The sequence below is a fragment of the Crocuta crocuta genome, unplaced genomic scaffold, assembly GCF_008692635.1.
Source record: "Crocuta crocuta isolate KB4526 unplaced genomic scaffold, BGI_CrCroc_1.0 scaffold141, whole genome shotgun sequence".
Classification (NCBI taxonomy): domain Eukaryota; kingdom Metazoa; phylum Chordata; class Mammalia; order Carnivora; family Hyaenidae; genus Crocuta; species Crocuta crocuta.
Genome location: NW_027527951.1, coordinates 6,941,623 through 6,964,095, shown reverse-complemented (window position 1 = coordinate 6,964,095; position 22,473 = coordinate 6,941,623). Strand labels below are relative to the sequence as shown.

At 36.6% G+C, this 22,473-nt stretch overlaps 1 protein-coding gene across 1 annotated transcript in view; it reads left to right on the top strand.

Annotated features, from left to right (window-relative positions):
• Positions 1-22,473, top strand: part of CUNH8orf34 (chromosome unknown C8orf34 homolog) — a 396,460-nt gene that overhangs the window by 251,831 nt on the left and 122,156 nt on the right. The window contains 1 exon segment of the mRNA XM_077752493.1: positions 10,221-10,356. Within this exon segment, the coding sequence (XP_077608619.1) occupies positions 10,221-10,356 (136 nt within the window).

Below are 22,473 nucleotides of genomic sequence, written 5' to 3'. Positions count from 1 at the left end.
TTAAGATTAGTTTTATTTTTAATAATTCACTCAGAATGTATAACATCTGCTTAAAATATTTGACCAAATCAGCAACTATCAACATAAATCAACAAACCAATTGCAATGCAAGGAAAAACTGCCATATAATTCCTGGGTAACCCTTCACTGAGTCACTGTAAAGGGACTTATGTTTGGAAAGCTTTTAATTTTTGTTACAAGGTTCCTAGAAACAGATGTGAAAATTCACTCATATCACACATTGTCTAGTTCAAGCAGCTGTAAATTATTTCATGGATTACACTTGAACGAAATGAAAGTCCTGAGATTATTTCATCTAGGCAGCTGTTATTCCCTTAAATTCAATCAAAACAATTCTTTGCTTGATTAATTCTTGGTTATTTAGATTGTATAAAGATAAAGTGCGCAAAGTCTTTAGTCATAAATTATTTCATTTTTCTCAATAGTGTTCCTGTGAGTCAAAGGATGCATCACTATTTTATAGGCTACCTTTAAAGATAAATTACTGCTTTCTGCTTCCCACTGTGAAAAAAAAATAAGTATGGTAGTCTCTTCTTTTAAATATAATATTAATATAACATATCATTTCAGTTATAGAGAAAGTTAACATTAAAAGTGTCACCGCTTAGGCACCCTCCTACATTGTTGGTGGGAAGGTAAACTGGTGCAGCCCCTCTGGAAAACAGTGTGGAGGTTCCTCAGAAAATTAACAATAGAACTCCCCTATGACCCTAGCAATAGCACTGCTAGGAATTTACCCAAGGGATACAGAAATGCTGATGCATAGGGGCACATGTACCCCAATGTTCATAGCAGCACTCTCAACAATAGCCAAAACATGGAAAGAGCCTAAGTGTCCATCAACTGACAAATGGATCAAGAAGATGTGGTTCATCTATACAATGGAACACTACATGGCAATGAGAAAGAATGAAATCTGGCCATTTGCAGCAATGTGGATGGAACTTGAGGGTGTAATGCTGAGCAAAATAAGTCAGGCAGAGAAGGACAGATACCATATATTTGCACGTATAGGTGGATTAGGAGGAACTTAACAGAGGACCATGGGGGAGAAGGGAGGGAGGCAAACAATGAGAGACTCTTGAATGCTGAGAACAAACTGAGGGCTGATGGGGGTGGAGGAGAGGGGAAGTCGGGTGATGGGAATGGGGGAGGGCACTTGTTGGGATGAACACTGGGTGTTATATGGAAACCAACTTGACAATAAACTATTTAGGAGGAAAAAAAAAGAGTGTCACCGCTTAGTTTTAACTGCGGGGCTAATAATCGTATCAGCTTTTCTCAGCCATATGGTTTATAGCTTCACACCACCCCCCTTCCTAGCCCTAGCCTCATCCTTCTGCCTACCAAACATCCCTATGGATATCTTGAAGACAGCTCTATCTCAGCATGTGCCAAACCAAAGATGTTATCTCTTCCTATATTCCCCAAAAATGTAATGTGCAGAACCTGCTAGGATTTCACATTTAATCATTCACTAACCTACTGAGTCTTTCTCAGAAATTATCTCCTAACACATTTCACTCTCTTATTGTGACTTCCTTACTCCAGACTGCCAGAAGCTTATACATGCACTGCTGATACAGACTCCTTCCTGCCTCATCTCCCTGTTTCCAGTTTTTACTTCCAAATGGCTGTAGGGATGTGTAACACAAATGTATTCAAACCAGTTTTTGAAAAGCCAGTTTCACAGAAAACATCAATTTGTCAAATAGTCAATTAACCAAATTTATCAAATTATACTAAAGTGTTCTCTTGAGACTTGTGTTTGATAAGTGCTTTTAGTAAAGTCTCAGAGAAACTTAGGAGAGTTCCTTTAAAAAAAGAAAACCCTTTAAAAAAAAGTCTTATAGTCAGCAAATATCAATGAGTGACTACACTGTATAAGACACACTTCTAAGACACAGAGATTATGATAGTAAATGAGAAATACTTAATTCCTATCTTGAGATATCAGGAAAGAAAATTTTAAAAATAAGTGAATAATTGCAAGGGTGTATGTTGTCTGTTTGTGTATGTGTGTGTGTGTGTTAGTGTGTGTGTGTGTGTGTGTATGCATTCAGGTACATGCATTCAGGTAGTGATAAAGGCTATGGGGAAAAAATCAAGCCAGATATCAGGATAGCAAGTAATGAAAGTAAATAATCTTTTGAATAGAGTCAATGAATATGATTATATTATTCTCTGTAATATTATTCTCACATATATTTAATGACTGTTCTTATTTGCATCAATTCAAGGAATATTAATTTAGTCTAAAGCTATAGGATATAGCATAGTTTAGTTTATTTAAAAATATAATTTTTATTAATATATTCATGAAGTATATGTTCTAGAACATCACTGTCCAATAGAAATACAATATGAGCCACAAATTGGAGCAACATATGTAATTTTAAAGTTTCCAGTAATTACATTAAAAAAGGAAAAAGGAATAGGTAAAATTAATTTTAATAATAAACTTTATAATGGGCCCCCTAGATGGCTCAGTCTGTTAAGTATCCGACTCTTGATCTCAGCTCAGGTCTTGACCTCAGGTTTGTGAGTTGAAGTCCCATGTTGGGCTCCATGCTGGGCATGGAGCCAACTTATAAATAAAATAATAATAAAGTTTATTTAATGCAGCATATCCGAACTATTATTATTTCAACATAGTCAATATAAAAGTCATAAATTAGATATTTTGGTTTATTTTCTTCATAAGTCTTCTAAATCCTGTATTTACTTTACTCATAACAGCATATCACAATTCAAACTAGCCATTCTGAGTGTTCCATAGCAACATGTGGCTAGTCACTAATGAATTGGGTGGTATGGTTCTATAATAAATTGATGATATTAGCTGTATCAAATATATTCTTGATATTAAGTTGAATATACAACTGTATGTTCTTATGTAAGAATTATGAATAAAGCATTTGTACTTATGAGTAATATATTTATGAGCTCATTTACTAAATATAATTGTATATTCATTTCGATGAAGAATATTTCATTAAGATAATATCTCTATATTATAGAGATCATAACATTGCCTCTGTTCAAAAAAATTTTCTAAAAATTGTAGATAATTCTAGAAAATTGGTTATGTTAATAAATACACCTAGAGTTATCTTTTTAAAACACAGATTTGATACTTCTATCTCCCTCCATTATCTGACACTAGGCTCTTTTTCAGTATTGGACCTGACATCTTTATACATCTCAGATTATAGTCAAATAGCTGCATAAAATTCCCCAAAATATTATATACTTTCAAAATATGTGCATTTTCATGTTCTTCCATCCCTCCCCAAAGTCCTTTACTACCTAGTCTGGCTTATATACTTTTACTCACTTTTTACTTAAGGTATTCAACTTTTTAAATTTTATAAATTTTTTCAATGTTTATTTTTGAGAAAGAGAGACAGACCGTGAGCAGAGAGGGACAGAGAGAGAGACACACACACAGAATGTGAAGCAGGCTACAGGCTCTGAGCTGTCAGCACAGTGCCTGATATGGGACTTGACGTGGACCTTGAACTCATGAACTGTGAATTCATCACCAGAGCCAAAGTTGGATGCTTAACCCACTGAGCCACCAGGCACCCCGGTGTATTCTGCTTTCTAATAATTACTTTATCATTTAGATTTCAGTTAGAAACTGAAAATATTCTATCTAATTAAAATAGAATTAGCACCAAGTGTTAATAGATAATATCTGGCAGGGATTTTTTTTTTTAACCTCAGTTTGTTGCTTTCTTATTTGTTTTCTATAACACTTAAAACATTTATATTTGTTTTGTTTCTAGGATAGGACTAATTAAATCATATTATAGTTACCGACCTTTTTCAAAAAAATTTTTAATGTTTATTTTTGAGAGAGAGAGAGAGAGAGAGAGCATGAGCAGGGGAGGGTCAGAGAGAGAGGGAGACACAGAATCAGAAGTAGACTTCAGGCTCTGAGCTGTTAGCACAGTACCCGACATGGGACTCAAACTTACAAAGTGCGAGATCATGACCTGTGCCAAAGTTGGTCACTTAACCGACTGAGCCACCCAAGGGCCCCTAGTTACCAACCTTTGTAAGAAGACATTAACTTCCACTAGATAGTTAGATTTCAAAGGATCAAAATAGAGCAAGAATATTTTTTAAAATTCCCACCAGATTATTTTTACATAATATTTCTCTACCAGTATTATCTTAAGTATTATGAGATTCTCTGGTGAACAGTGTATTTTAGACTTCCTTAGAGAAATTCTAGTTGGCTAGAGCCTCTCCTTAATAGACTGAATTTGTATCTACTTACCACCAAAGATGGTATGTGGTATATCTACCTATCTACAGCACTTGGCTGCATATTGTGGAGGAATATCTTGAAGAACATTTTATTTATTTAAAAAAATCCAAAAAAAGGGAAGAAAAGAAGAGAAAGAGGGAGGAAGGAGAGAAGGGAAAAAAAGGAGAAAGGAAGGAAAAAGAGAAGGAAGGAGGAAAGGAAGAGTGAGAGAGGAAAGAGGGAAGGAAGAAAACATAACACTGATACTATTGATGTTCGCAGAATTTAAGTTTTCTATTTTTAGAAAATGTTCTCAGCATTTCTTGCCTTTACTTATACAGTATGGAAAATGCCTTAGACAGGATCTTACTCAAAATCTTTACTTTGTTTTTTCTCTCTTTTCCAATTTGTGTAAGCTTTCCAAAAATTTCAAAGTTTAGGCATTTCTGTTTCTTTCTTTTGATTATTTAACCCTAGACACCTGCTCCCTGAAATAAGGCTGTTAAGGAAATGGAGTTATGGAAACCTAGATTTGTATTTTTTTCTTTGCAAATTAAACATAGATTATTAGTAGCCTTCCATGACTAAAACAGGATGCAAGACTCTTTATAGTTGTATCAATTTTTAGAGCTTTGGTAAGTACTTCATAGTTTTTAGGAACTTATTGATCTTCTCTGGCAGAACTAATATTGGTAAGGAATAAAAGGATCAGATTTCTCAAAGTCTTCTCCCTAGATTTTGGGAGCCAACTGCAATACATCATCACAGCTGCACTGGACACTCCACAGCCACCACAGCTGCTGAGGTACTCTTAGCTTGTTGCACCCTGAAGCGTCCAATGAACTTTCAAAGCTAGTGAACTCCAGCAGGCTTCTCACTATAGGGTTTTCTTTTTCTCCCTCTGTATGATAGTTATTCTGAGTAGAAAAAAAATGACACTCAGATGGGGATGGGGTAGCTAGGCTATCTTCAAAAAACATTATGAAATACATTTCTTGAATTTGCAAATAGAAAGAGAATTCTGGCATGGAGATTCTACAGTTTGTTGGGGGAGGGGGACAACGTGGAGGAGGGCTTGAGGTATGTTCTGATTGGAAACTATTGGCATGAGGAACCTAGAAGCAAGCTAACTAGAAGCAGGCAACCTTCACAGTTGGTTTGGGGAACATATTTGACTCTCTGGTTGGTTCTGAGCTGGAAATGGGGAAAAAAGGAGGGAAGCTGGCCTTTGTTAACCAAGTCCTGAATGTTTGGGGCTAATTTCTGCTAAGTCTTCAGAGGATGATTCCAACAAAGGTGTGAGAAGTATCCTAATGTCCTAGAAGATTTTTCGTCTCTCTGTTTGTATGTCCAATCTCTAAGTCTTCTCCCTTAGTCATACTCTCCATACAGGAAGTTGGCCAGAAGATGACTAGAGATCCAGATCTTCACTGCTTGATGATTGTTCACTTGTCTCTGTAATCAGTTGCATCACAAGGGCTTCTTAATTTTTTGATGTTGTATCATCATAGAAAGTGGCTATATAGAAGCATTTAAAACTTGCATTAAGAATTAAGTATTAAGATGGGATAATTAAATGGGCTGGTCTCATGACCAATGTGACATAAACAAGACTAATTAAAAGTTCATTTGAGATGCTTCAGAACCAACAACCTGAATGTCCAACCAAGGCCAAGAGAATAATTCTGTAGGTCATAAAGATCAATCTTGGAGGGCCAAAAAGCTTTTCTCCTTACAATGAGATATAGCCTTTTCTAACTTATCTGTTTCACTGAGCCAAGTACAGCAAGAAGTATTAGCAATGGCACAGATACTATCATGACTAGTGAACAAGAAATCTAAATTGTCCATTACTACTCTTGCCAAGGAGACACTGCTTTGGTTATTTGTAGGAGTACTGAGTTGGTAACATCTCCAGGTAATGTGTCTAAATAATCAAGGGTAGCCTCCTTTTGAAGCTATATCTCAATTGTAATTTCTAGATTTGATGATTTATAGAATTAGAGTGTCTATGATAAACTTTATAATACTGTTCTTAAAGGGCATAAGATAATAGAATAAAGCAAGCAAGACCAGCTATCCTGGCTGCAAAGGAAGTAGTATCTGTTAGGAGCACATGGATATCCAGGAAAAAAAGAAATTGTTCATGACATGATGTTGGAACTAAGGCCTTCTATTAGCTCGATTACATATTTTTATTTCTATTAGTCCAGATGGCCAATAATTGGCCCATCATCTTAGGAAGGGTCCCTATCTTTTTCCATGAGAAAAGGATACTAGCAGAGTCACAAACGGATCTATTTAAGATCTTTTGTCCCTGTAGGGACAAGTGAAAACACCATTGGCTATAATTCCCTTTGATATCATTTCCTCTAGATTGGAATTTCCCCTAGATTTTCATTAGGGTCTAGTGAGAAATAGTGTATCCAGCAATCAGTGAGCTTGAAGGCTATTGTTTGGGATAACCAAAGATTGGTGTTACCATAATTATACTCTGATCTAATTTTAGTAAAAAGAGAATAAAAGAAAAAGGGTCATTATGGATAGGCAACAACCAGGGGTCTCTAGAAAATGAAGAATGATTATAAGTAAGCAGATAACAAACAAAATAGAAATTAGGCAGAGGTTTTGGTCCAGCATCTTGTTCAGAAGCTGTCCACCATCTGGGTTATTCTAACAGTTGGGTCTTGGAATAGACCCAGTCTATTCCAAGTCTAATAGAACAGTCACCTTCTATTGTGAAGATCAAATGCTTCTAGAGAATCTCTGAGAATCTTTAGTTGAGGTCCCCTACCTGGTCAGGTTCCCAATTTTGTTGATTCTGGATTGCATTTTACTGCAGGGAGTTTTACTTCTGTAAATGTTAACAGTATCTGATAGAATCCTTTACAATTAGGTTTGAAGAGCAGTTTTTCCCCTGATACATCTTCTGATAGATAAAGCCTCATAGTTGAAAATCATGAAGAGGCTATTTAAGAAGACTGTTTGAATGCACCCTTAACCTATAATATTTTGTGATATCTGTGTGCATGACGATAGTATCATATGTAAAATCTTTAAACACATGAGCCTTCCAGTTACCAGTGCATAGGGAAGCAAACAATATGTCCCTGAGGGAGCAGACCGTACTGCATCAAGGATGGGTAGAAGTACCTTTGACCAAAAGAGCTCAAGGGTCTCTGAAAGTTTTGTTAGCTCTTTTTATAGGATATCATTGATTCTTTCCACCTTTTCAGAAGGATGTAGATGGTAAAAGCAACATGGTTTCTGAGTAAGGGGTAATACCTTACAGAATTCTTTTATAGTATTTCTTGTGAAAAGGGTACATTTGTCACTTGATATAAAAGTTTATATTCTCAAGGTTGGAAATACAAAATCAAGCAGATTTTTAACAATTTATAAAGATCATAACTTTTTGACAAAAGAATGTTTAAACCCATCCTGAAATTATACAGACATACAATAACTAAATCATATTGAAATCTCATGGAAAGTGGAAGCTATATAAAATCCCATCAGAAGGGCCCCTGAAGCTTTGGTTTCTGGCTATGACTCACATTTACAGTTTTTCTAGAATTATAAGGGTGATAAGTCCACATGACTTAAATATTACTTCAGCTGTCTTTTTAAAGTTTACCCAGCCATGTTAATTTAAGTTAACCAATTTATCTGTACTATGATGAGTAGTTTAATGGAGAAATTTAGCTAATATGCATTTGAAACCACCTAGTGCCACCAAGCAGCTGTCTTGAGGGCACCGGAGATTATCTAGTGAAGCTAGAACCACGTTTTTCTTTTTTCTTTTTTTTCAAAATGAGGGCCTAAGTGTTGACATTTTATAATAGTTTCTTTGAATTCCTTTAGTTTCTTTAAATTCAAAGGATTTATCCTTTGAGTTTAATAGGATCAAAATCTTCATTAAGGCCACTTTTTTGGCAAAATTATCTGCTAGAGATTATTCCTTTAGTTCCCATATTATTTCTGTTTTCAGAGCCCCAACTTTTATAATTGCTACCTCTTTTTGAAGAAGGAATGCCTGTAAAAGCATCTTAAACATCTTGTCCATTTTTGATGGGGGTTCCAATAGAGTTAACCCCTTGTTTTCAAAGTGTCCCAAATTCATATACTCCTATATGTGTGTGTGTGTACATAAAATTCATATACTCTTATATATGTGTGTGTGCACATAAATTATATATATATATAATTTTTAAAAATCATGATTTTTTGGTCTTTGTCTAGTTGACAAGCTCAAGTAAGTGCAATAAGTCTGCCATCTGGGCTGATTTTATTTCAGGTAGAGGATTGTATTCCAAAGGCAAGCTTAAATTGGTAAGAGCATTTTCTACTCCAGTTTGAAGTTTTGAGGTATGATCTATCAACAAATAATATTAGGCCAGACTTTTCAATGGAAGTCCTCAAAAAGGCTGAGCTGGGTATAACAAGTTCCCTAACTGACCTAAGAAAATCACAAGGTTCTCTTCTTCTAGTAGGGGCAGGAGAGGGCAGATCAGTCATGTCTCAGTAGTGAATAGCAATGTGAGGAAGAGACACTAACAAAATCTCATGGAGGTTAATTAGCTATAGCTGAAAAGTGCTGTGTTTTCAGACAGTAGTAATGTCTGTGTTGTATGAGGAACCATAAGATCAAGACAGAAGGCTGAAGTAGTTTTCAGCTGAAGCACCAAGTTTTGAAGTGGTGGCTATTGTTCTAAAACAAGGGGAATATGCCTTTGCAACCAGGTCAAAGTGATGAGTTTTTATGACTCCCATGAAATTGAGTTAAAACTCTATAGGCTTATCCAGATTTCTTATGTGCAAATTGATGAAAAAACTTTAGTTGGGATTGCTTATGGAAGGAGACCAATAGACTCCTGTGACAAGCCTTCTTCAGATAACAGAAAGCCTATTTATGACTTAAACTGAAAGTTGTCACAATCTCAGGAAAATTTGACAGTTGTTGTTTACAATATCCAGTTAAACCAAAGATACTCTTGATTGCTTTTGAGGGGTGTAAGATGTTCAGATAAACCTATAGTCTTATCCTGAGAGAGTGATTTCCCTAATTATATAGGTTATAACCTCAAATAATGGAATATATTTTGACAAAAGTATAATTTTTATTTTGAAACTTTATGTACCTCTTTTGCTAAGACTGAGAACAAATAAATGGAATCCTTTTTACAGGAGTCCTTGTTCTATGAATAAAGCAGGGGTTCGTGTACATATTCTGTCAGGACTGAATTGGTCCTGATAATTAGATCTTTTAGTCTTGATTGAGACTTAGCGAAACTTAGATCTTTTAATCTTGATTGAGGACCTGGGAAAATGAGGCATGGGCTTCAGTAAACCTTGGGCATGACTATCCAGGTATATTGTCCTCTCCATGTAAAAGCAAAATGGAAAGGTTAAGAGTGGAAACAGAGAAGGCTCAGACATGCTCTTACTGAGGTCATTCGATAGGGAAACTGTGAAGGCAAGCTAATTAGAAGCAAATGATCTTATATAATTAGTTTGGAAGAAGACATGTAGGCTTGTCTTTGGTTGGCTCCGAGTTGGAAGCAAAGGCAAAAATAGAGAAGCTGGCAGTCATTGACCAAGTTCTGACCATTTGGGGCTAATTGCTACAAAGATTTTAGGTTGGTTTCTTTGAACAGTTACAGAAAGGTGGTAGATCCATGTTCTATAACAATAGATGGTCTACCTATTGTCCAAACAAATTCAGTCTCTCACCATTTTTGTTCTGTAAATCTTCTCATATAATTTGCCTCCAACTACATCTAGAAATGATTTGAAAAATAATTGAAGCATGAGGTAATATTTGTGCAAAGTGGAAATATAATGTTTTGCTTAACTATTGGCAGATACCTGAGAACATGGACTTTTCTTGTTAATTCTATTAAGGCTAATTTTTTCTCTGCAATTGTTTATGTTGTTACAGAGGATCTCGATGACTTAAGAATGGAGGGAGTAACTACCCTTGCACCTTCTGGGAGCAAATTTAACCAAGGTCGTGCTACTCACCCTGCAGAACCTCAGGCCAAGGTCACATTGAACATCTGTTCAAGGTGTGCCAGGTAAAACAAATAATAGGTATAGTATATATAAATATGATCTTAATTTTTTAAAACCTAAGATTTTGATGCAAAGGGTGTACTCCGTGTTAAGAAAATCATTTCCTTCAAATTATCTTTTGTGCTAACATATGCAAGAAAATTAGTCGTGCAGTGTATCCTTGTGTCCAGTGCCACTCAGACCAACAATTAATCAAAGAATTTACATTGTCCTTACTTCACAATTTGAGAAATTTTAACCCTTTCTGTCTCTGAATTTCATTTGCTGCCTTCCCTTCTGTTCCCTTCCAAAGGAAGACTAAGGGCTTTTAAGGTTCAAAGCCACTTTTAAAGCACCTGCGTAAAAAGGAATTTGCTCAGGTATAGTTTAAGATCTGATATTATTGGCCTCTTAACCCGCTCTTCATCTTGTTCGCCTCCTGGAAAGAATTTAATCAGCTTGACACTTTTCAGTTTTGGCAGCTGGAAGCAATCTTTGCATAGACTGTATGTGGCCAAAGAAGTAGCTTAAGTTACTGCCAAGTCAGCTCCCAGTGCTGGTCTACCAGAAACTCACCAAATAGCTAGAATTCATTCTTTTGTAGGAACTAAATCTCATTTGCAAAGAGGCTTTTAAGCCTGTTTAAATGATAAAACAAGCCTTTTAACCCTTATGTAAATGGTGCAGATTAACAAGAACAATGCACTGGCTGGCCAGTCTTATCTCCTTTTCTTTATGTCTAGCTGTTCTATTGTACTGTTTGAGAGGGGATTAGCTGCTTGGAAATGGGGGTGGGGAGTGTAGGAAAATCAAATCAGATTTTTGTAGCTTTCCTCTTTCCTTTTACCCTTTTGAAATTTTTATTTTAATTGCCACAGGCTTAGAAAAATAGAAAGGCAGGGATGTTATTTGAGACCATTAGGAAAAATGCCATAGCACAGTGGAAACATCAATGGAAATAATATTTGAGTGAACTGACTTTGATTAGGGCTGTGAAGAAAACTTCTAATATTTTTGTGATGGTTTTTAGGCATCTTGAATGTACAGGTCACCTATGGGAAAGTTGTTTTGCATTAAAAAAAAAAGCCATTATAGTATTGTGAAATAACAAAAATTCAGCTGGGTCAGTTTTGAAGATCGAATTGGCGTTACCAAACAATGGAGCAGCATCCGAACTGAAAAGAGTTCCACTGAGCAACAGGAAAAGAAAGGTTTTTAAAGGTAGAAGAGCAAGGGGCTGAGGGGAAATTGTTAGCAAAGAATCATTGTTTTAGGCAAGGCCGCCCTCCTAGGTGGAAAGGAAGGGGTCTATCAGTAAACTTCCTAGCGCTGATCAGGAAATTACCATGTTGACTGGTTAAAGGTTACACACTCTTGGAGAGTTGAAACTGCAGGTAGGTTAAGTATTAAGCCTTGGTATACTGACTTGGAGGCTTACCTTAAATGGCTCCATTATGGCCCTGTGGTTTCTTTTTAATGGTACATTTGTTCATTTACTGTTTGACTGGAGAGGGATTAGTATTTGGTCCTTCATATCATTTATACAAGATTGTTTTTTTTTTTTCCCAAAAGCTTGTGAGAATGATACATTTCTAAACTTTTGAGAATTTGAATTGAGAAAGGACCAAGCACATACCTAACCCTAAATGATTCACCATTCAGCTTGCCAATAATAGAGTTAGGCTATAAGTCACAAATAACCGGCATTTAAAGTTGAGACTTTAACTAATTTATTGAAGAGAGATTCGATTCAATAAATAATCAGTTTTTGCTTTCTCACTACGTACTACATACCTATGTACTATTTGAAGCACATTAAATATATACACTTATTTAATTCTCAAATAAAACTGGGAATTAATTGTTGTGCTCGAATCGCGAGTCCCCTGAGACCTCCAAGGAGCCGACACCGATACAAGTATATAAGGGTTTTTATTACAAGCTCGAGCAGGGGCTCACCTGTCTACCAGTGCAGCAGCAGCAAGGTGATGCCCCAAACAATAGCGAGCAGGGTTTTGTATAGGGTAAGGGACTGGGTTGTTATAGTGCACATATTATACATACAGCATCATCACATAAGCACCAATCATAATTGTACACCACCCATGGCAACAGTTTTGGCCATTCAGTATCTGTGAGGTGTCCGTTACTTTTGGCAGGACCCAATCATGACCTTTGAGAATGCTTTGAAAATGAGCAATTATGAGGTGAGTTCAAAGGGCCTATGTGGGGTTTAGGCAAGCAGTGAGTGATTGGCTAATTTGTACAGAGTAACTATCTGTAGTTCCCAGCCCTGACTCAGACTACAGGAATGTTACACATTTCTTTTGATTGGCTGATCCGTGGGTGGTCCCAGGGTGGCTTTAGCTGAAGCTTTTCCTGGAACTGGGGCTACGTGCAGCCAGCCCGGGGTTGCTCTTAATGGAGGACTTAATTTCAGGCTCCTCACAATTACTATTGTTATTTTATTTTACATTGTTGCAAAGCACCAAGCTATTTTCTGAAGGCAAAGATGGACGCCTCAAATAGTTAAAAACAATGAGATAGGAAGAGATTTGGTTGTTCAGAATGATGGGCGTTCCTGACTGCAACTGTTTTATCAATGCTAGAGGAAGACAGTTGTCAGAGACTGAGGACTCTGGCTGTTAGCATTTTCACTGGTCCCCAGTTTCACAGAATGACACAAAAAGAATAGAAAGTTATAGTACTCAAGAGGAAGCCTGAGTTTAGGAAACCTGAATGTTTTATAATGGGAAGTTAGCATTGCTCTAGAGGGAGGCTCCATATTTCTCTTTGAAGGCTGTTTGCAGTATAAACATTCCTGAACAGATTGTCTGAAACAAAGACTGTCAGTGTCTCTGCTCACAAGATAACTTGAGAGACTCATGGAGAATTAGCTCACAGTACTAGAGTGGACTACTTTTGTAATTCATTGATATGCTAATCAAATGTTTCCATAATTAACTTTCAAACATAAATTTATATTGTTGGCTCACCTCTCCTTGTTGCATGTAAGACTTTTAAGACTATGAGAATTATACTTTTTAAGCCAGGGCTGAGCAATTATCTGAGGCAGAAGTCATCAACTGGAAGACTGTGGGCAGTATTCAGTTGTATTGTGGATCTCCATAAAATTTAGAAATACTACTGGATTAGTTGCCAATTTTACATAAAATATTGGGATTTCTGTCTTCTTGTAAAAATCTGTACAGGTGTTAACACCGGGCCCACATTCTCAGATGATTACATAGTAGCGGCTTCCCACCCAGACCCTTAGACTCCACAGTTATGCTCCACTTCACCTCAGATTGTCTATCCAGCTTCACTCATCTACACTACCTGTCTTTGTAACCTCTCATTTGTAGAAATGTATTTGTAGAAGTGATAAGCAATGAATCAGGACTGGAAAGAATTCTAACTAGGGTACCTAGTCAGACCACTGGGAGAAGATTCTGTTGCCCAGAAGAGGCAGCTGATACTATGAGGCTACGCACAGGAGTTTATGGTAGGCAGGTAGTAGTTTTAGAGTGACCAGGTGATCCCTCAGAACTCAGATAGAGTGAGTTAGTAAGAAATCCAGTGCTGCAGATTAGACCAACATTGAGAAAATGATTGCTTCATTGAGAGAACTGTGCACATTCTCACCGTTCTTGAGTGGGCACTGGTACACAGCCTGGAAGATAATAAGGGATAATGGGGGCTTTATGGACGAAGCCTGGACATTAGATTTTGCACTTTTTGGGATCAGGATTGAAATCCAAATCTCACTGGATTGGAGACAGTGTGGTGCTAATGGATAAGAAATTTTTGGATAATTAATGTTCAGTTGTAGCACATAATTACCAATACTTTTCAAGGCTTTACAGCAAAGGTAAAATAGATAGACATCCTCCTTCAAAGTCTGGCAAAGGGATCTAACATATGTACCCTAAGTTACCTAGGGTGACATCTTGGGAAAAATTATACAAATATTCAGTAAATCTGGTCTCCCATCTATGAAATGGAGTTCTTGCAGTCCTGGAGATAACCTCTAACGACAATTGAGAGGTCTGGACAGGATAATGTATGCAAAGGCAGCTAGCAAATTGTTCACAGTACAAGGATCTCAAGGAACAGGGGTTTCCTCTTCTCTTTCTCTCACTCACTGGGATAATTACCATGTAAATACTTAAGCAGTTTAAAATGCTTTGAGTTTTTTCCCATCTTCTTGAGAGGACTGGATTAAAGTGCTCAGGTATTGAAGGAAAAAAAAGCCTCATTTTTCTGAAGTTTGGGAATTTTCTCCTGCCTTAGGCTTCTAACTAGCTAGGGAAAAATGTATGTCCATTTTCCAAGACTTCTGTATTCAATAAAAGAGTGCAAGGTGCCAATAGTTTTGTTGTTTAATAGTTTGTTGTTTTTTCAAGTTTTAAAGTCAATAAATCATTTTTTCCCATAGAACTGGAGAGGTACAATGCAATAAGTGAGTTTAATGGTTTTGTTGTTATCTTAAAATAATACTATGGCTGCAAGATACTGTCAACAAGCTCAGAATAGCATCAATGAGACTCAAGTGATATTCAGAGTTTCTGTAAAGAGCCCATCAATGAGCAAGTTAGTGTTAGGAGATTGAGTCTACTCTTTAGATTGCCATTTTTGTCAATCTTTTTTTCTGATATTACACCACTTGCAAGCTACTTAAGGGGTTACAGTATCTAAGAGTGAGTTTGCATATGATATGACCAGAACATTATTGCTCTGGCAATAATTGCCACAGAGCCAATGGCCACAGAGCTTCTCATTCAGAACCTGATTGTCAGAGGTTCTGGCATAATAATCTGTAATGAGACATACATTCTACTGGAATGATTGAGGGAAATAAAATACATGTGACCACTGGAGAGACTTCCACTTTCCAAGATATCAGGAGAAGAGTAAGTCAGCCCATAACTAATTGCTCTGAAAAGTTTTATGTGAGACAAAGTAACTAAAATATCAAGAATGTCAAAAAGTTTATTGATTAGCCTAGTTACAAGGATTATAGAATTTTTTTCATAAATATTTCACAGATGATTGAGAAAGTACAGATCAAACAAAGCTGTGTTTTCAAGCTGGAAAATTATTCCTGGGTAGTGTTACTCCTATAGCTCTTGATGGCCTCAGTCTGATGTAGACATTGCTGCAGTTTCTGTGATTTAAACAAAGAGTTGACATCATCCAGCAAGTGGGAAAACGTTAGCTAGTAGATATCCGACCACGAAGATATAGTAAGATTCTAACCCAGAACATCTCATTTCCCCACTCAGATCATAAAGTAATGAAGCCTTATAAAAACACAAATTTTAAGTAAATAAGAATTTTCTGCATAGGATATAGTAGTGTCCTTATAACTGGTGATTTTACTCCTTACAAAATAGATTTTTTTTTATATTTTTATTTATTTCTAGGAGAGAGAGAGAGAGAGAGCGTGAGCAGGGGAGGGTCAGAGGAGAGAGGGAGATACAGACTCCGAAATAGGCTCCAGGCTCTGAGCTGGCAGTCAGCACAGAGCCCAACACGGGGCTTGAACCCACGAACCGCGAGATCATGACCTAAGCGAGAGTCGGACGCTTAACCGACTAAGCCACCCAGGCGCCCCACAAAATAGATTTTTAATGTATTCATTGTCTTGGCTTGACTTTTGGAAGATTCCACCAATATAACTACAAATCCTTGAATGGTGTGGGCAAAACAAGTGTCACTTGTTGCCTAGGAATCACACTAAGTAGTATCAACTAAAAAGTAAAGTGTCAATAGGTCAATAATGCAAACTGTCAGCAACACTTCTGAAGTTTTAAAAAACAGTGGTTTGCCAGATTTTGAGTTTCAAATTAATTCTTTTAATTAAATGTCTTGAATCTTTCTTGTAAGATAACAGTTAAGATACCAACAGCAAGTAGACAAATGTGGATACCAAGGCACCAGATTACTATTTCAGTGAAGTTTATAAGCCATTTTCCTGGAAAGACCACCCATTAATTCTGTCTACCCACTGCCATTCTGAGGAGTTAAATCTTGTTTTCTTGGACTCCTGCCAGGGCATTCTGGGTGGTAAAATGCTATTTGTTTTTGATGGTGCAAGTGTTTGCATTCATTCATGCTTAACATCAATAGTGCACACACAGAAAGAACTGAAAGCCATTTCAAAAGAAATTGGATTCTAGAGAACATACAGTGACACCGGCTCAGAAACCACAGCATGAGAATGCTGGGGGAAATTTGTTTCCAAGTAGCCTGCTGATTTTTAACTGATTTGCTTCCTGTCATTGTACCAAAACTTGTTCATCATTTTTCCTACCCATCACGACATCAAAATACTAAGTTTGGTTGTGTGTTGACTTGATAAAGCAGAAGGAGATCATCCTTGGTGATGGCACACTGCAGTAAAGATGAAGGGGAAAGCTTGTAAGTGTGAACTAATTCCAAACTGTCTATATTAGGATTTACTGGCTGACTTGAGGAAACCTGCATAATTAATCATACATTATATTCTGTTTCACTTTCCTAGGCATTTTTTCTTTTTTTTCCCCCCAACTATATTTAGAAGGTTTAAATTCATCAAGTTTCTATTGAAAGGAAAGGTGAGCAGAACTGACATAAAGAAAAATGAGTAAGGACAAAATGGGACTGCTATCACTTGGTTAAAGTTAAACTTTTTTCATAAAAATTATAATTTCATAAAAATATGAAATTATATATCATGTTTATATACACCTTTAGCTTTACATTAAATTTAATGCAGAAATCTAAACTCGCATGGAATGAAATATGTTCCCCAAATCACCAGTATTACATTCAGCCCTATTACCCCATTATTACAAAGTAAAACACATAATTCTTTTCTTAAAATGAAAGTAAACCAACAAATCACTCGATTTCATTACAAAAGAGTCTTTTTCTATTTCAAATTAAAAGGCATTTAAATTCCTTGATTTTGACTGTATAGAGGGAGGGGAAAAATTCCACAACAGCAGCAATAAGATTTAAAACTCAGTATTTATCAAATATGAAGGAGAAAGATATTCATTCTACTCCTATTTTCTAGAATTTGGGCTTTGACAGGTTAGACTCTTAAATTTTAGACCCAGACCATGTTATACTTCTTTGCCTGTAATTTTTTCTTGTTAACCTAAAGTTAAATTGTTCTTTTGGAACTTCAAACTGCTAAGGGAAAAATATAATTATTGGTTTGAAAAATTTAACTCAGACAGGGCCATAGCATAGGTTCCTGTGCCCAGTGTCTCCCCGTTTCCTGAGACCCCTGAGGCATTGCTGCTGAGGCGCTGCAAACCCAGCCTGAGAAACTGTACAACTCCACCTATGTTACGCACTAAATCCCCATGCATCTGCTGTGACTGTTCATTTCTATAAACTCACAAAGGCTGTGACTTATTGCTGGGGGGCAGCTGGACAAGGGTGGGAGCAAGTTAGAGGAAGCTTCTCCTTCTCTGGAAATAGCACCCAAGGTAAGTGCACACAAGCAAAACACTTGTGGACCTACTTCTTTCCACTCTTAACATCCTGATGCCCAAAGTGTGTACAATTTGACAACAGTATCAAGAGCTGATGAGAGAAGATGGAACGGATTCGAGTGACTTAAAATCCCATAGCATTCTTTCTAAAGAAGTGTGTCCAGAAAAAAATAAACTTAAGACTGTTAGCCTTTTGGCAAGAACAATTCCTCAAAATGTTGAGGACATTGGAAACAACAATGAAAGTCAGTTATATAAGAATTCAAATTATTTCACCTGGTTTTCCTAGTGCTTAATGAGTTTACAGATGCCACTCTTGGTGTTCAGTTGTTTATTCATGGAGTAAATGCCAGGTTTAAGGTGACTAAAGAATTAGCCTCAATGAATAGTCTGCTTGGAACAGCTAACAGGTACTTTGTGGAAAATATTTGAATGTCTCATATGTTATTGATCTAGTAGCATCAGTGATGAATTTTCACGTGCCGTTGTGGGCTTACCATCATCAATTCCATGGATTTTTGTCAAAAACAGAAGCAGAATTTCTGGTTTGCTCTACCACACATCGGTTTGATGGCTTATTAGTGGTAAAGTTTTTTTGCAATTTTATGAGCTAAGGGCTAAGATTAAAGGTTTTCTGAATGAGAAGAATCACCCTCAACCACTGTTACTGAACACTGAATAGCTTTGGAAATTAGCTTTTGATTCAGACTTGATAACATTTCCTCAAGAATTCAACCCAAAATTACAAGGCAAAACAGTACTTATATGAATACCTTATATTTTGTAAAGTCATTTTGATGACAACAAAAGTAGTTTGAATTAAATCACATCAAGCTGTTTTATATGCTTGTGAATTAATATTATCATTTGGTAGTATTTATCTGTGTGAAAAGACATTTTCAGAACTGAAATACAAAAGATCTCATTATAGAATCAGCACTAACAGGTGAAAATTTGCTATTTATTTTGATGAAAGGGGAAGCCCAATTTTGGGAAATATTATCCTCTCCCCACCCCCCACGAAAAAAGTAATTCTCATTAGTAGATCTATATTACAAAAGATTGTGATTGGTTATTAAATTTTGAATTTAAGCACTAAAAGCTTGTAGAAAAAATTAACATTATTTTTATCTATAGATATTCAGGTATTCACCCTGTAGCTCAGAAAGGCAACATACTATATTCAAACACACTGTTTAAATTCACTTATCAGATTTCATGGTTATCACCTTTTATATTTTGTTGGCTGTGAGGGCACCTTTCCAAACAGATAACCCTTGACACACTCAGGTCTCTGTAACTGTTTTTAACAAGGTAGCATTATAATTAATTAGTGACACAAGAATTAGTCTCTTGATACAGTATGAGTTTGTGGATGTGGTCTTTTACACTTAGGAGCATTTTAGAGTTTCCTGAGAAGGATTCTTCTCCAGATTTTCGTTCATTTCCTCTTGAAGTCTTTAATGAGTTTCTGCAACCTCTACTGGGTATTGGTGAGCATGATTCTTAAAGAGCTTTGTTTTCCTTTTTACAGCCTTACAGGTACCATGATTCCATCTGTCTTGGATATTTCAGAATGTCCTCGTCCTGGGTTAAACCAAGGAAGTCAAATAAATTAGGGATAAATAAAGGAAAAGAAAGAAAAGGACTGGGATATCCTCCTGACCCTAGAATTGAGAAATACATCTAGAAACCTCAGTAGCCAAGGGACAAGAATAGTACATTCCTGTTCTTTTTTTGCTTGTTTGCTTGCTTTTCCCTCATGAGAGGAATAACACAGGTAACAGACAGTCAAAGAGGCACACAGGTTCAGTTTATGATTTCTGCCTGAAACAACAAAGTCTTTTTGATCTGAAAACTGCTCAAGTATGAATCATAGCTGAACCTTCCTGAAAGTGGAAGAAAATAAGGAAGAAAATATGAAAATAAGAACTTGTCCATGTCCTGTAGGCTGCCTGTTCTATTCCTAGGGTGTGTATTTCTCAAATCCTACCTGGAGCATGACCATTTCTTATTAAAAAAAAAAAAAAAAGACCATGAACCTCAGTATCAGTATCTTGAAATATGGCTTATGCCATTTCATCAAGATCTGCAGGCAAGAGTAACTGAGAGAATGTTTTCACCCAGTTTCTGGTGTGAAGATCTTGAGCAAACAAGATATATGTCTTCATTTCCTAATCTTAGAGTGGTAGCAGTAGAGCTGGTGAGAAATTGTCAGATTTAGAAATCCTTTGAAGATAGAACTGACAAAATTTGCTGTTAGACTTAAATGATGCGTATGAGATCAAGGAAAGCATCACAGATGACTCCACATATTTGCCAGAGTTACTGGAATACGGTGTACCATTGGTGAGACAGAGAAGATAGGAGGAGCTTGTTGAGGATAGTGAGGAATTAGGAGTTTTTGCACATGTTAAATTTGAGATTCTTATTGGACAAATGTGGGCAAAATCTCTCTTGACAATAGAATGGACAGGTAATGAGTGAAAGGTTATATTCTCTTTCAGCAGTATGAAAGAAATAAAAGAGTTTGTCATGTCTTTCCAGAACAGGCTTTGGGACTGACTCTCACTGGCATTGGGATTGGTCAGCTGCCTTTATCAGAGTCACCTCATGTCTCACAACCCTTCACCTATCCCAGCATGGCTGGTTCAAGACCTACCATAATCTGCTTGCCTTGCATATCCCTTTTCTTTTTTTAAGTTTATTTATTTACAGAGAGAGAGAAAGAGAGAGCATAAATGGAGGGGCAGAGAGAGAGGGAGAGAAAGAGAGAATTCCAAGCAGGCTCCACACTGTCAGCAGAGAGCCTGATGTGCAGCTCCATCTCATGAACTGATCTGATCAGATCATGATCTGAACTGAAATCAAGAGTCAGATGCTTAACTGACTGAGCCACCCAGGTGCCCCTGCATTTTCCTTTTTAAAACATTTACCATTCTTTCACTCTTATTAGAATATTAAGTCTAGGAGAGTAGGGACCAAGTATGTCTTGGATCACTCATATACCTCCAGTACCTTAAATGATTCTTGACCCACATGAGATAGTCAGTAAACACATGGATGAACAGAAGGTTGGAGGAATACCAACTGGAATATCTCTCTATTTCTTTCTCTCTGTGTCTCTTTCCATTTGTATTTCCATCTCTGTCTCTAGATTCATCTTTCTTTCTCTCTATCAATATCTCTGTGTTTTCTCCCCAGATTCTACTCTCTGCTGGGCAACTCCATGTAGATGGTCCTGGTACCTGGATGCTCCATGTTTAAAATATCCTTAGAGCTTATGATCTTTCTCTCTCAGAGTTCATTTTATAGTCTTTAAAAAGACACTGCTAACTTCTTCCTAAGTAATGTGCTTGCCAGAGATCAGGCATTGAATTAGGGTGATGAGATCTATAATTAACTTTTATTCATGGGCTTACCTGAATGTTAGGGGGTGAGACATCTCTTGTTTGAAAATTTCAACAAAATCATGAAAAGTTGGGGAGAAGCATTTACCAAAACAAAGAGATTTAGCACAAAATAATAGCATTAATATGATGTAATAATAGCATCAATAAAACGTTCTATTTATAGAGAGCTTAAAATTATAGAAAGTATTTTGCAAGGTATGAATTCATTTAAAGCCAATCTTCATAATTTTTATATCAACTGTACAAATGATGAAACTTGATCCAGAGAATTTAAGTAACTTCTACACACAGCTAATAAATGTCTTTGGTGGACATGAACCCAGGGCTTCCAACTCAATATTCATTGTTCTTTCAGCTATAGTATGCTGCTTCTGTAAAACACTCTGAAACTCAGTATCATTCCTAATCTTCCATTTTCTACCTTGGGATTAATAGTAGCCCTTCATGATTTTCTTGCCACTAACATTGTATCACCTGGAACCTTCCCTAAGTTCCTTTTCCATCCAACACACTTGAGTTGCTATCCATAGCTACCTTGGTGATGTTTTCCTTCCTCCTGTCTTAGTGCTCAGTGTCTTTACCTCAACCCAGTCCTTGGAGGCCCTGGATCCTTCTCCCTTCTTGGATCCCATGTCTACTCCTAAGTAGTTTTCTCCTCTTTGAATGTGAGATTTCATGTAGTGTGACTAGAATATTTCAATACCAAGTCAGCATGACAAAAGCTTAGCAGTTAAGTCCTGAAAATTGGAATCTTCTTTTGGAGTTTAGTAATAAGAGTAAAAAGTAGGTATGGGACAGCAGCTTGAGAAAATAATAATTTTATCTTCTTATTTTTTTTTATCTTAAATCTTAAGCCCCAGCTAAACTGGACTTCTTTCTTTTTCCATAAATGTTCTGTGTGTGTACCCCATATTCTTTCTTCTAAAATAAGGTCACTACACTCTACATGGAAGAGTTCTGCCTTACTCACAACCCATAAATATATCCAAATACTAAATCTTCCAGCACAGCCCATATTTGCTTTCCTTCCCTTTAAAGTTTGCTCAGTACTTTTAAATTGAAAACAATTACTTTTCTTGTCCTCCTGCCTAATTTTTTTAAAGCTTATTTATATTTATTTTAATACAGCACACAAGTGAGGACAGGGCAGAAAATCCCAAGTAGCCTCTGAGCTGTCAACATAGAACCCGACATGGGGCTCAAACCCATGAACCGTGAGATCATGCCCTGAGCCAAA